General features: G+C 40.0%; 1 protein-coding gene across 2 annotated transcripts; it reads right to left on the reverse strand.

Moving 5' to 3' along the window:
- Positions 1-3,462: 3,462 nt before the first annotated feature.
- KCNE4 (potassium voltage-gated channel subfamily E regulatory subunit 4) lies at positions 3,463-6,318 on the reverse strand. Of its 2 annotated transcripts, none has more exons than XM_038416813.2 (2): positions 6,222-6,318; positions 3,463-5,736 (listed from the first exon to the last, which is right to left on the reverse strand). In XM_038416813.2, exon 2 carries the CDS (start codon positions 5,708-5,710, stop codon positions 5,213-5,215), a length of 498 nt encoding a protein of 165 aa, XP_038272741.1. In that variant the 5' UTR covers positions 5,711-5,736; positions 6,222-6,318; the 3' UTR covers positions 3,463-5,212. The 2 variants fall into 2 exon arrangements, with proteins under 2 accessions (XP_038272741.1, XP_038272740.1); XM_038416812.2 differs by having other exon boundaries at positions 6,199-6,296.
- Between the last annotated feature and the right edge of the window lie 7,488 nt (positions 6,319-13,806).

A 13,806-nucleotide genomic window follows, 5' to 3' on the forward strand; every position in this document is an offset into this window, starting at 1 on the left:
AAAGCATCTAAATATTTTAGCCAATACATGTATGAGCAAGAAATAACATAGGGCCACTGTATGGCCCAGATGTGCTATCATTTCTTTCTATGGTATTAGGCAAATTGCTGAGGTGTCCTGTGCCTCATTTTACCTAGCTATAACACCACTTACTTACCTCTGAGCAGGGCTTCCTTCATATTTATAAATGCTCTGAGATTCTTGGGTGAAAGATTCTATATAAAGGCAAAGTATTATTATACCTTATCTTGACTGAAAGCATCAGTAAGGATGCCTCTGTTACACTCTTAAGAGAACTATGTATTTGAGGCCTGTGTATCAAATATTCTGGAATAACATATTTATGCAGGTACTTATGTGGTCGCCATCACCGTCACATCTGAGCACCAGATTTTTTAACAATAGAATAACATTAACAGTCTCTCCTAATCTCTGTTTCCATCCTTCCCAGCCTGTAGGAGAATGGACTTGATTAATTTATAACTTTATCCTCATATCCCCCCCGGCAACTGGAAACAGGAAGCACCCGCAGAGCTGAACTCCTTATGTGCAGGGAGCGTATGTTGCCTGTGTGTGGATGGCAAACATCCTGTGTCCCAGTGCAGTTGACCTACAGCAACACTGCTCCAGGCAGCGCTCTCTATGTTGGCAGAGACTAGGGCAGGATTTTCTCCTTAATTATTACCTAGACTGTATCTGTTGCAGATGAGAGAGTTACCTATATGGGTGAGTATAACCCATTCTTTGGCCTGAGGACCCAGCATCCCTCAAGGAGAATTACAAATCCACATGCTGAACTTGCTGCTGTATAGTGATCAACAGATGATTGCTGAGTTGATTTATGAATAAAAACCACACATTGTTACCTATGTATGGCTCCATCAAAGAGACTTCTGTTAGCTAATCCAGCAAATAGATGATATACAGTGCTGCCACGAAATGTGTGCCTAATTAATGTGTTCATTTCAGAAAGGAATATGTAAATAACTGGTGTGTTGGACTAGAACCTTCTACATTTGGTCAAATTACAAGCCATTATCATCATCTTCCAGCCCAGGCATATTAGCTATGAATCAGCCTAATTTACTTCTGGGAAATATCCACACCATTGAAGAATATAACTAAATCAGTATTTTTTTCCTGTAGCTGCCAGTGGGCTTTAAAAACTAACTAAACTGAGAAAATATTGTCGCTTTGGTTCACAGTTTGTAAAGCGTAACAAAGCCTCCTTTATTTTGAAACAATAACAAATGGTAGCCATAAGGTCACCAAGCAGTCTGTGAAACAGCTTTTCTTTCTGTGTCATTGCCAATTAACTTTCTAAGCTAGATGCTTGTTTCTTAGCTTTTTCCTCAGCAAATCTAAGTATTAATTTAAACAAAGACCAAAAGCAAAGGAAATAGATACATGTAAAACTATAGAGTATATTTTTTCCCTAGTTATGCACAATACCAGGATAGGCTAGAAGTCTATCAGATCTTTGTCAAAGTGGTCGTATTTTCCTTCGCACTATTTAGCTGGCTTCAGTGGTAAAGAGATCCCAGATATTATATATATATTACACACTGTATATTTTCTTTTATTCCTCAATTTATTGTACCACAATTTAAGCCCAGAAACAAGCTCAACTTTTGTTGCCGAAGTTGAGCTGTATTTTTCTCTTTCTTTCTTTCTCTCTTTCTTTCTTTCTTTCTTTCTTTCTTCCTTTCTTTCTCTCCAGTGCTGTCAGAAGTTATTCATCAGCTTCACTGATGTGGCCTCATCACTGCAATATGGTTCAATATGGAAGCTGAAACTTTACTTAACTCATACCTAACAGGGGAACCTCTCCAAACTCCCCAGTTCCAGTGCAACTTTCAGCAGATACCAATGGCTCCTGATGCACTATTAGCCTGAGGGTGAGTGTGATGGCCAGGTCTGATCTACTCCCTCAAGCCTACCAAAGGACCCTGACTTGACTCCAGAGTCCTGACCAGCTCCCTTCCTCCAGGCTGGAGGAGAAATGAGATGAGGAGAGCTACAAGCTGCATGGGACAGAGGCAAACGCCCTCACTATGCCATGTGAATGCCCAACACCAATGCCCAGGCAGCCCACTGGATTACAGAGGTCTCTGTCAGATCTTTTCTAACCCCCTGCTATCACAGTGGCGCCTGCCAAAGTTGTGACAATTTTCATGTAAACCTCCCAAACCAGATCTCCAGGATGATGAGTGGAAGGGGAAAAAACCCACACAGCAGTTTGCTGATTTTTGCCAAATGATAAAAATCCCAAACTGTCCATTAACCAGGCCCCCCTCACAGGGTCCCCAGAGCCCCAGCAAATAGATGAAGGATAGGGCTGAAACAGGGAAGCCCACAATGTCTACACCACTGAGGTAGAAGACTGTATCAACACTTCCTCCTTGTCCACCAATACCACACCAGAGTCCAGCACCTCCCCCCTGATGGCAATAGCTGTGAATGGGACAGGCCCAGAGCCTCGGCCTAGATGCAGCCTGTGATCCTTTCTTCCCCCTGTGCCAGGCACCACAAGGATGTATGGAAGGGAAAAAGAGAAGCAGCAGTCCCCGTAGGCTGAAGGTGAAGGAACGGAGCTATGAAGGGAGAGTCTCGACTGCTTCCAGCCCCACCCTAGCTAGCGGACTGAGCAATTTCATAACATGCTTAGCTCAAGTAGTTTACTGGCTGCATTTACAGTATAGAACCTATAACTCTGCCTTTACCAGCAGACATCACAGTGAAAACGCTTTAATTTCTATGGGTTTTGTAAGATAAACATGTGTGGAGCTATCTCAAAGGGCCAGACTATGCCAACCTCCTTCACATGGAGTAGTACCTCACTATACGAGTAGCCCATGTGGTTTCAATGGAGCTACTTAGAGAGTAAAGTCCTATTGAATGTGAGTGGCACAGTCTGGTCCTAAATCATTAGTGAAGTTATCATAATTTGAAGTGAACATTCCAACTACAAAATATTTCTGAAAAATATGGAATAGCTGGTGGTGTTTAATATTCCTGTTTAAAATAGCAAGCAAATCTCAGTAATTAAAACCAAAAGGTAATTTAATCTGAGTGGTAAAATATAGTAGAAAAGCATTTAAAACCAAAATTGCACATTAGTTTGGAGATATTATATACAGTAATAGTAATAAATAATACAAATTTCCATTTAGATGCATAGTATCTATGAATCTAAAAGCTCTTTGCAAAAGGAAGGTAGAGAATTCCTACCCCATTTTAGGGGGGTGGGGGGGAGGGTTCAGAGGTGCAGACAGAATGGGTTATTCAAGACAATATCAGAGTCAGAAAAAGAACCTAGAATGCCTGATTCCCAGTTCTGTGTTCAGTCCATTATCTCCTTCCACACATGGAGATATGGAAAATCAATTAAACAAGAAGTTAAGAAAAGGACCCATTACTGGACATCTGTTTGGAGTAGTGAACAAACATTACACCCAGGAAAGGTGGTTTTTTATTTAAATAAAAATTAGTGCCAATAAAAACAATAAACTATAAATACATAAGACAATTATATACAACTCAGTATATACACCATTTTTACAGATACAAATACATTTAAACTAAAATAAAAGAATGGAGGAGAAAGCAATGGAAAATGTGACAACTCACATGTCAGTCTCAGTTGGAAAGTTTCAGGATTCAAGTGATTCCAGGCAAAGTGCCAAACTTAATTTGGCTTCTTTCAAACTTAAACAGCCCCCTTTGGAGTAAATCTATCGAAAGCTTTATATGGTCTGATCTAAAGCTCACTGAAGTCAATGGAAAGAAAATCACTGACTTCAAGAGGTTTTGGATCAGGCCCCTAGTGACCAATAGAGCTTTTTCCAACCACAAATATCCCCTGCTGTATAAGAAGGCTGAAGTGATATGTCTGTATAGCCTCTCACATTATATTAACCCTTCAAAGTGAAAACAGAGCTCCCATTGCTAAACGGAAGAAGTACAGAGGACTTTTGCCTCAGTTAATTTCTGCTGTTGTGTTCATGTTTTTCAAACTGTCTCAAGCTCTAATGCCAATGGATAAATCACAGAGTTATTTTAACTCAGGAAATATGCAGGGACATTTTATAAGCATATTCCTGTGCAATGCTTTAAGATTTTAGTTCTTTGCTCTCATGCGTAAGAACTAATCTACACATAATTTTAAAATAAAATTTCATGCATGATTGAAATAATCATACTTTGATTCAATATTAACCTTTGCTTATTTAAAAAAATGAAGTAATTTAGTAGGTAATGCATTTGTAAAACCACAGTGTCATTCAATGAGGAAAAGTGTTATAACAGTGGTTTAAAAAAATTACTGATCACAGGAACAGACAAAAAATTCAACCTGATGTTTATCTACATTGGTTTCAGTAGAAGAAGGGTCAAATTCTTGATGGTGTAAATGGGCACAACTTCATTGACTTCAATGAAGAATTTTGCTCTGAATGCTTAGGGTAAAATCCTGGTCCCCTTGAAGTCAGTGGGAGTATAGCCATTGACTTCAGTGGGGCCAAGGTTCCACCTTTAATAGTTAAAATTCTGCTCTGAGTTATACCCATGAAAGACCATTTATTTCAATTCAGTGCAACAGAGCAGAACTGGCATTTTTAGCTCTTATAGTTTGTAGCAAAGATCTTTTAATGTGTTTTGCACTGAAAGATCTCTGACTTTTGCAATCAAATTTATATTGCTAAATGCAGATTTCTAATTGGTCACGTGAAGTCTCAGGCATCTTCAAGTAAAACTTCAGTGGTCTGTGGCTTGATAGAAGGAAACAGTAAAAACATTTCTAGTAGATCAAATATCTCTGAGAATAGACATTAACAATGATTCAAAACTAGTCACTTACACTTGGATAACTACTCTCAACATTTCCCAGATATTTGCAGAATTCTGAAATATGCAGAGTAATATCAGTAATAGTTATCTACTGAGAAAAATATTCTCTATGTTTGTAGCACTTACAGTAAAAAAACAGCATTCAATTTTCTAATTAGTTTTAAAAAAAACTAATTTTTAAGTTTCACTTTGATGTTTGTGTATTTGATTCCTCATCTTGCCAGCTTTCAAGAACATATTAGGTTCTGGAGCACAGCTACCTGTTGAGAATTGAGAGCAGGAAAGTAAAACTGCAAGGTCTTAACATTAGTTCCACTCACTCTTTTGCTAGCTGATGGGGCTGCTTTTCAAAGGCCTGCAAGTGCTAGGAATTTTTGTGGATGTTTTCTGAAGACCCTTCACTGCTCTCATTGAGAAGGGCTTCTGATACTTCCCCCAGCTCAGCATCCAGCACTTCCTCTTGAATGGTGAAGTGAATATCTGGTGAGGAAGACTCCGAACTCACACTGCTTCCCTCCATGGAGCAGACAGCACATGACAGAGATGGTACCATATTCTCTTGCAGCACATTTAGCATCATGGGGATCTGGATGGACCTCAGTCCTGACATGGTTGGCAGAGGTTTCATGGCTTCTCCCCAATGCCTTTCCTCATCTTTGTAGAGCAGAAGCAAAGTGGATTTCTTTTCTTTCCTCTTGGATTTCATGTAGCCCAGCATTATTCCCATTAAGAAGATCCCATAGAACGACATGACAATCAGAATGTAAAAGTACTCATTGCCACTGCTGTTGTTCTTCTCCGGAGTCTGAGGTTCAGCAGTCAACATGGTTTGGGTCATGTTTGTATGATCCATCTTCAACATCAAAGCACTTTTGCCAGAATTTAAGCCTAGAAGAGATCATGTGTGTTGGGTATTAAAACTCCAGATCAGATATTTGAAAACAAGCCCCTATAGACATGCATGAATTAAAAACCCAAGCTGTTCTTTGTCACACATAGTGTGTTATCTTTTAAAAGCTGGCAGACCCCAACAGACTGAAGTTTGCATAGTCTACAGTATTTAGGCAATAATTAATCTTTTAATCTAATGAAATATTATTCAAATATAGAGAGTATTATACAGAGAGCACACAATATTAAATGATAACAAATACAACTTTAAAATATAACAAAACCCAAATATGGACATTTAGCATTATGAATAAAAGTGGAAAATACTCTACGAGTCACATTTATGTAACTGAAACTGGCAATTCTCCTGGTTGCCAATGTTTCAATAGGAAAAACGAAGTTAGAAGTGTTATTGCATTGAATGGTGTGGGAGAAAGGAAAGAGATGTGAGCCACTTACGTGACTATGCAATAATTCCTTACTTCACAAAGCTCAAGAGATCTTTCCTCTGCCAAATGCCGGGTGTTCTGAAAACTTTGCTCTGCTGCAGTCAGAATATATAGTCTCTCAAGAAATGTGTCATCACGTGTCCTGGAGGCACAGTTTATAATAGTTTTGGGTTGGAGTCAACAGATGAACTCAAAGGATTGCAGTTCAACCCACTGCACTCTTGACAGCTGTGAAAAGAAAAAGGGTTGGGAATTCAGAGTTGCTTTTTCTTAACCAGCACAGCACCAGATCTTTCAGATCGCAAATCTGTTTCCCACACACACACACACAAAATACTAAATTTGAACACCGAAAGCTGTTGTACATAATGAAAAGCCTGCTAATCATAAACTCCCCTTTATCATAAAACACAGAAAAATACATTCACGGTTTTATAGTACACTGTGGAAAAGGCCTGTTGCAGCCAGGTGCAAAGTTACTGCTTTCCCTGAAGTCTGTGGGGGGGCCAGATTCTCTGGTGCCCTGAACCTAGTGCAGTCATTTAAACCACGACAAATGGAGAGCAAAATGCTTCCACATTGGAAAGGTGGTGGTGTCCATCTACTTTGCTCTCACTTTGCAGAGGGGGCAGGGCAAAGGAGAGTCAGGTCTTGGATCCTGAATGAACCTTTCTAGGTAAAACACCTTTGTATATAAATGGTAGTTATCAGTAGCACCAGTAAGCTAATAATACTTTGTTTCGGGGTGAATATGACCCTGTAATACTGAGATTTAGTGAGAGGCCCTCTGCACCATTGAAACCAATGGCTAGGCTGCCATTACAGGGTGCTTCTGTAACTCTGTATGAAAATCAGTGCTGGGGGTAGACGAGTGAGTGAGTGCACAGAACCTACAATTGCACTGAATAATTGACCCTAACCACTATCTCCTATAAGTGGCACAAGGGGCCTGTGACTATTATGCCACCATAGGCTCCAGTACAAACTGTAGGAGGCCCATGCTGCAGCTTGAGGGAATTTCACCTCCCCATAGCCCCCACCCCCCCACAAAGCCTGATTAGCCAGGCCCCATGCATATTATGTGAATGTCTCCCATAGCGGATCACTTCAAGGATGTTTATTAAGGGACGCGTCCATTCCAGACAATATTTTACCGATGTTGTAGAATTTCCCCATTGTAGGTTCTGAACTTTTCCACAGTAAATTGTGGATTCCTTCAATAGGCTCCAAACGCTTTACAGCATCATGTCCTCTCCGCACCCCTACGGTATATTGGTTTATATTATTATACCCATTTTACAAGTGGGTATGCCAAAGTACAGAGAAGAAAAGTGATTTTTAATGAAATTCTCAAGTCCAGGTGACACAGAACACAAGCCCTATCCATTTTCTACTTTGCTATGTTTCCTTTTTCTATAAGGCCCATGGATATAAAGATTAAACCAGCAGATTAAATCCCCTCCCCATCCCTTGAAACTGAGGATCTGCTATCTAAGATGTTGATTTTATCCTCTCCTCACACATTCCCATATGATAGCTCAGGAGATGTTGATGTTGGACTAATGTCTATTGGGATTTCATTTGACAAAATCTGTCTGCAGCACCCTCTTGCCAAGTCTGCATTTTTCCTCCCTGTTCCCTACAGATTACTGAGCAGAAAGCACTAACATAACAGTGAGCTTAAATGCCTATCAGTGCAGAGCTCCCAGTTGTCTGGTTACCTTTGAGGATTTTCTTTGGTATTCCTGTCAGCTTCATATCACAGCCACCTCTCTCCCAGCCAAGAAGGCTAGATGGTATCCTGCCCCAATAGGCCTCCCACCTGGCTGTGGGAATTAAGAATTCAACACATTAAAGCCCATGGGTCATATTTTTCCCTCAGAAGAACATGTGAGACTTCAATGGACTTGGACAGAAGACACAAAGATGCATCCAAGGTTAACATTTGGCCCAATGCAATACATCCTAGCAGGGTGAAATCTCCTCCCCATGCCCAAAAAACCCAAGTAAATGGGCTTTGTGTAGGGAACAAACTGGTGCTTTGGAGGGGGCACAGAGACAGGGAGAAGGGGAGATCTTCAGATCTTCTGCAGTCACTGCTCCAGCTCCTTAACTGAAACAGGGACATGTGAGAACCCCCAGTGCAAAGAGCTGTGTCTACCTACATACTTGTAGCCTCTTATTCCACCTAAACTATCATGGTCCCACACAGTCCTGTTCACAATCTTCCCCCATTACACCAAGCTTCCACTCCCTGCACTAGCAGACATGGCATGGAGCCCAGCTCCCTCATATGCAGGAGGCAGAGCTCCCCTTTGCACCTGCTCCGTAGCCTCCCATTCCCCATGTGGTGAAATTGTATGTAAAATAATACTAAATTAAATTGCCGCAGCCAGTCAGAGCACAAGAAAGCTGTGCAGGTACCACAGCCCACACAGTTATACAATTCCTTGAACATTGGCTGAGAGGGGAATGGATGTGCATAATGTGTGAATGGGTATTTCTCAAAAACCACTGTAACCATGATTACTCAGACTGGCTGCTGCCCACAGAATTCCCCCATCTGTCACACCATGTGACCCTACATTAAATACACTTGAATTTCAAAAGAACCATTTTTGCTAGGGGAGGAGACACTAACCCCTTTCAAAATGGTAAAGGGGGGGGTAGAGGGACAGTGAGGTGAGGCTGGGTAACAGGGTGACATGGTAGAGATGATGTCAGATGTTAGATGGCCAGGTTGTTTCTGGGCTTGCGGATGAGAGTTCTGAGGACAATAGTCAACTACAGCAGTGGATTTTATAGCAATCTGAGTGCAGGGGTAAGAGGATGGAGAACACCTTCCAGCTGAGTAATGGTGAGTTTAGGGTGCTTTCCTCAGTCTTTACACAGTAATAATTAAATCTTTGCCTTTGTCCTAAAAGATCAAACCCAGGATATTGTTATCAGCTCAGAAACAGGAAGTACTTCCAAGTTATTTGTTGAATACAAAGTTTATATAGAATCCAAAATTGCACTAACATCAGTGGGAGTTGGGTCTAAGTAAGGACAGCAGGGACTTGTCCTAAAGAGATATCACATCCTACTGTTTAATTAGCAACTGTTGCTATGAAGGCAGAGTTGTGGTTATGTCAGTTATATACAGCAGGAATTATGGGCCCGACTCTGTGAAGTGCTCTTGGCAGGAAGCATTCAGCACATTGTAGGACTCGACCCATTGTTTGATCACAGTGATGGCTCCATGTTCTGCTATTACTAGAGGTGGCTGAACAATTTCTTCCTGAATTTATCTTTCCCATCAAATAAGCAGTGTACACCACATTGACCAGTGGGAATTGAGGGTGCTCAGTGTACAGTGTCATGTCAGTTTTGATGAAGTTTTGTTTGGAAAAACAAAAAATCATTTTCATAAGGTTGACAGGAAACAGTTTTTGTTTCAAAATGACTTCATTTCAATATTTTTATTCTATAACATTTAAATCAGAATGAAACTTTTTGATCAACCCAAAACATTTTTTTCCAGAATTTCATTTTGCAGGAAATTTCAATTTTTTTTGTTCCATTTCAAAATAGAAAAAAATTGCAAAAATTACAGAATTTCCTGTGGAAACAGCAGCTCTGGCTCCTGCACAGCTCTAGTTATTATCCATCTTCACTCATCTTTGTCATGAGGAGAATTTTACTCCCAGCATGGTCTATAAAAATTACTTTATGAACAGTCTGCTGTTGCCCCTCCTATTTCCATCCCTTGGAGGTGTCCAGGGCTACCAAAGGTGAGGAGCGGAATGGCCAGCCAATCAAGCAAAATTATTACACATTTAAAAGGTCACCACCCCTCCCCCAGATTGCCTTGAGCACCAAATGCATCCGATGAAGTGAGCTGTAGCTCACAAAAGCTTATGCTCTAATAAATTTGTTAGTCTCTAAGGTGCCACAAGTACACCTTTTCTTTAGACTGGGAAAGGCACTCACAGCCTAATGAGTCTTTTGTGACAATAAGTAACATGAATGGAAGTGGCATATCTTTAAGAATTACAACAAGACTTTGCTCTTCTTTAAACACCCTTCATCCAGGGACTCAAATATTCATTAAGGCTCACAGCATCCCCGTGGGTAGGTATCTATCTGACGACAAAGGCTGGAACAAGACCCAGGAGATGGCAGAACATGAACCCACACTCAAAATAAAGGTTAGGAGAGGAGGAAGGGAAATGGCACAGACAGAATACATTATCAATACAATGTGAGCTGCAGCAAGCAGTTTCCCCCAGAGAGCCAGACAAGTTGCTGCAGGCTGAAGTGGAAAATACAGGCTTAACCCTTTGGGGACCACTGTGCTCCCAGTGCTGAATTTATGTGCCTGTTTCTATCTAGTAAGTCAGAAAGACTGCTGTTACATAATTACCCGGGCTTGATTACATGAGCTGCCAAAGCACCCTCAGCTCCCATTGGATCATATGGTGTATGTACAAAGTTCTCTGTTGCTTTTCTTTTAAAGCAATCATTTTAAAATTGATGTGAAAGAAAGGGAAGTGGCAGGGGGGAATATTGGGAGACATTTGATTTTTTTTCTGTGAAGTGGAACTTTAATGGGGATGGCAGGTCGGATATCTAGAGCTGAAGGAGGAAATGGAAGACCTTTTATTGTACAAATATTTACTAAATTGTGGCTCAGAATCCTTGGATACTACAACTGGGAAGGGGGAGTAAGGGATAATTAGTATCTTGAGTTTACATTTATGATTTAATCTAAGCTAAAATTGGGGATCATGAGGTATCTGACACCTGAAAGAGGAAAGCAAAAGGAGCAGTGATGTTTGATTGATTATTCCTTTTAAAAAAGACCTGTCACTTTAAAATGCGTGCTGACATTTGGGCCCATTATGAAAGCATAAGCCTGTCTAAAGGTATGATCCAGATCACTGAAGTCAATTTCCATTAACTTGAATAAGCTTTGGATCAGATCCAATGCAAATATCAGAGCAGAATTGACTAAGCTACTCTCATCAATCTCTCTTGAAACTTGCGAGTGCGTAGGAGGAAAAAAAACATTTTAACCTGAGATCTTAATCTTAAAATAGTCTGCTTTTGGTCTAATGGTTGGAACAGGGTATAGTAGTCAGGCAGACACCTGAGTGTTATCCCCATTTGCCATGTCTTGCCTAGAGCGATAAGAAATGTATTAACTTAATCGTAATTGACTTCCCTTGTCTTTCCCTTAGTTTACCCATTTGTAAAATGGGTATCATAATAATAGCTGCCAAACTCTCAAAGTTGCTATGAGGACATGATGCTATAAAGCATTTGGAGATCCTTTTCTGAAAAGACACTGACATATAAATGCAAAACCATTATTAACCTGCCACATCTAACATCAGAGCACCTCTCACATTGCTCTGTGTTTTGATGTAACTTTCCCTCTCTCTCAGTTGTCTCTCATCATATTATATAAATGTATAACTTTTTTTCCTTACACACACACCTTCCCCACCTCCTTTTCTGGAGCAAAATAATCACCGGCTTCTACAGCAGAATCCACAATGCTGCACACATACCCATTGACAAGAAGTGACTCCCTTTCCAGTTAATAGCTGCTAAAGGCAAACATAAGCCCAGTGTTCATAGCACCAACTGGTAAAATGCAGCATTAATACTGAGCTGATAAAGCAATGGAAATGTTCATACAATATACAGTGAACTCTCTGTTCTCTACGTCAAAATACATTTTTTTTAAATCAGCAGAGCCTTCCAGTGTTCTGTCTTAAAAAAAACAAAAACCAACTACATTAAGAATGTCTCTATATTATAGTATGCACAGTGTGCTGGGTACTTGACAAATATAAAAGACACAGCCATTGACCTGAATACCTTCCAATCTATGCACAGATAGGAAGGGAGGCAACACAATCCAGTTTGACAGAGGAGTAGAGTGTGACATATGTCCTGTATTTCCATGATGGGTTTGTTTTTTGTTTTGTTTTGTTATTTAACTGTAATTTTATTTTAATTAATTTTCAAAACAGTGTTTAGAACTACCTGTCACTGTTCCAGAATCACCACTGGGTGAATGGAACTCTAGTTTCTTTGGCTTTGTCTATACAAGGAAAATTAGGACCCATCATTCTTAATTGGTGGTAGCTAATATGGAGTCGGTACAGTTTTTACCACTGTGTCCTCTAACGCTGCTCAGGGTAGTTCTAGTCAACCTGGTGGTTAAAAAGTCAGTGGCTTTCTACACCATCTTTCCTACACATGGTAGTGTAGTGGTGAAAAATTGCCCAAATGAGTCTAGTGTAGATATTGCCAGTACACCATGTTAATGATACTACATTAACTTTCCAGCAGGAAGCAGAAACTTTCAATGTAGATTAGGTTCCTGCACTGAGGTGTTTGACTTAATAGCACTGTTTTAGAAGAAAGAAAGAAAGAAAGAAAGAAAGAAAGAAAGAAAGAAAGAAAGAAAGAAAGAAAGAAAGAAAGAATCTGTTGTTGTTTTTTCTGGAAAAAAATGTGATTTTAAAAAAAATTCCACTGGCTCTACTATATATAAAATAGAAAGTGCTACAGATACCACTGTAGGCTTTACTATGCCTATAGATGTTGATTTAATAGCATAGCACCTACTGTTTATTGTTATTTTTCTACACATAAAGAATTTAAGACGGCTGCTATCCTCCCCTAGTTTTAGAGATGGACTTTTTCTGTCTCAAACTCATGCTGAAAAACAAAATACAAGTTTCTGTTCTTTTAGTGACAGGAATCTGGTACAAACATTTACTTCCATCAGTGTAAAGATGTCTTATCATGGGACATTCACGTGTCCTGTGAAGCTTTCCTGATTTTAACATACTCAGAATCAACATTGTAATGAGACACTAGGGAAGGCTTCTTTCCCAACGGGATGAAGATAAAGAAGGTGAGTTTTCAAGAGTCCCCTTAAGCATAAAAGATGAGCATCTGCTCCAGCTCTCTACATTTTTGTTCTTCTGAAGATCCTCAATGATCTCAGAAATACAGCTTATGCTAGCATTTTAGCAAGTGAAAGAAATAATGGGGCTAAAGAGTATTCAAAACATTTGAGTCCTTTATTTAAATCCTTGAGTGACAGAGACAAGAACTTTGAGAGTACTCTGCTGGGAAAGTTAAGGTTTTCACAGCACAAAGGGAAAAATGACCTCAGAAATGAATGAGTACACTGCTGTCCAAATAGATAACTGAAACTAAGGCTTTGTGTACATTAACGAGGTAAGTCAATCTAAGTTTTGCTAGTTAAGTTACGGAAGTTAGCTTAGATCAACTTGCAGCAGTCTACACCATGTCTACACTGTGCTATGTTGACAGGAGATGGTCTCCCATTGATATAGCTTCTGCCTCTCATTGAGGTGGAGTACTGAAGCTGATGGGAGAGTGCTCTTCTAGAGACTTATCGCGTCTTCACCAGACCCACTAAATCGACACCGCTGCATCAATTGCAATAGCACCAATTTAGCCTGTAGAGAAGACAAGCCGTCAGGCTGAGTCTAGCTTACAACTCAACTTTGTCTTCTTCAAACAAAACAAGTCCTTGTTAGCACATTTCTTGTTCTGCAGTCATAGTTCATTTACAAATCTTACTGCA

The sequence above is a fragment of the Dermochelys coriacea genome, chromosome 9 (genome assembly GCF_009764565.3).
Source record: "Dermochelys coriacea isolate rDerCor1 chromosome 9, rDerCor1.pri.v4, whole genome shotgun sequence".
Lineage (NCBI taxonomy): Eukaryota > Metazoa > Chordata > Testudines > Dermochelyidae > Dermochelys > Dermochelys coriacea.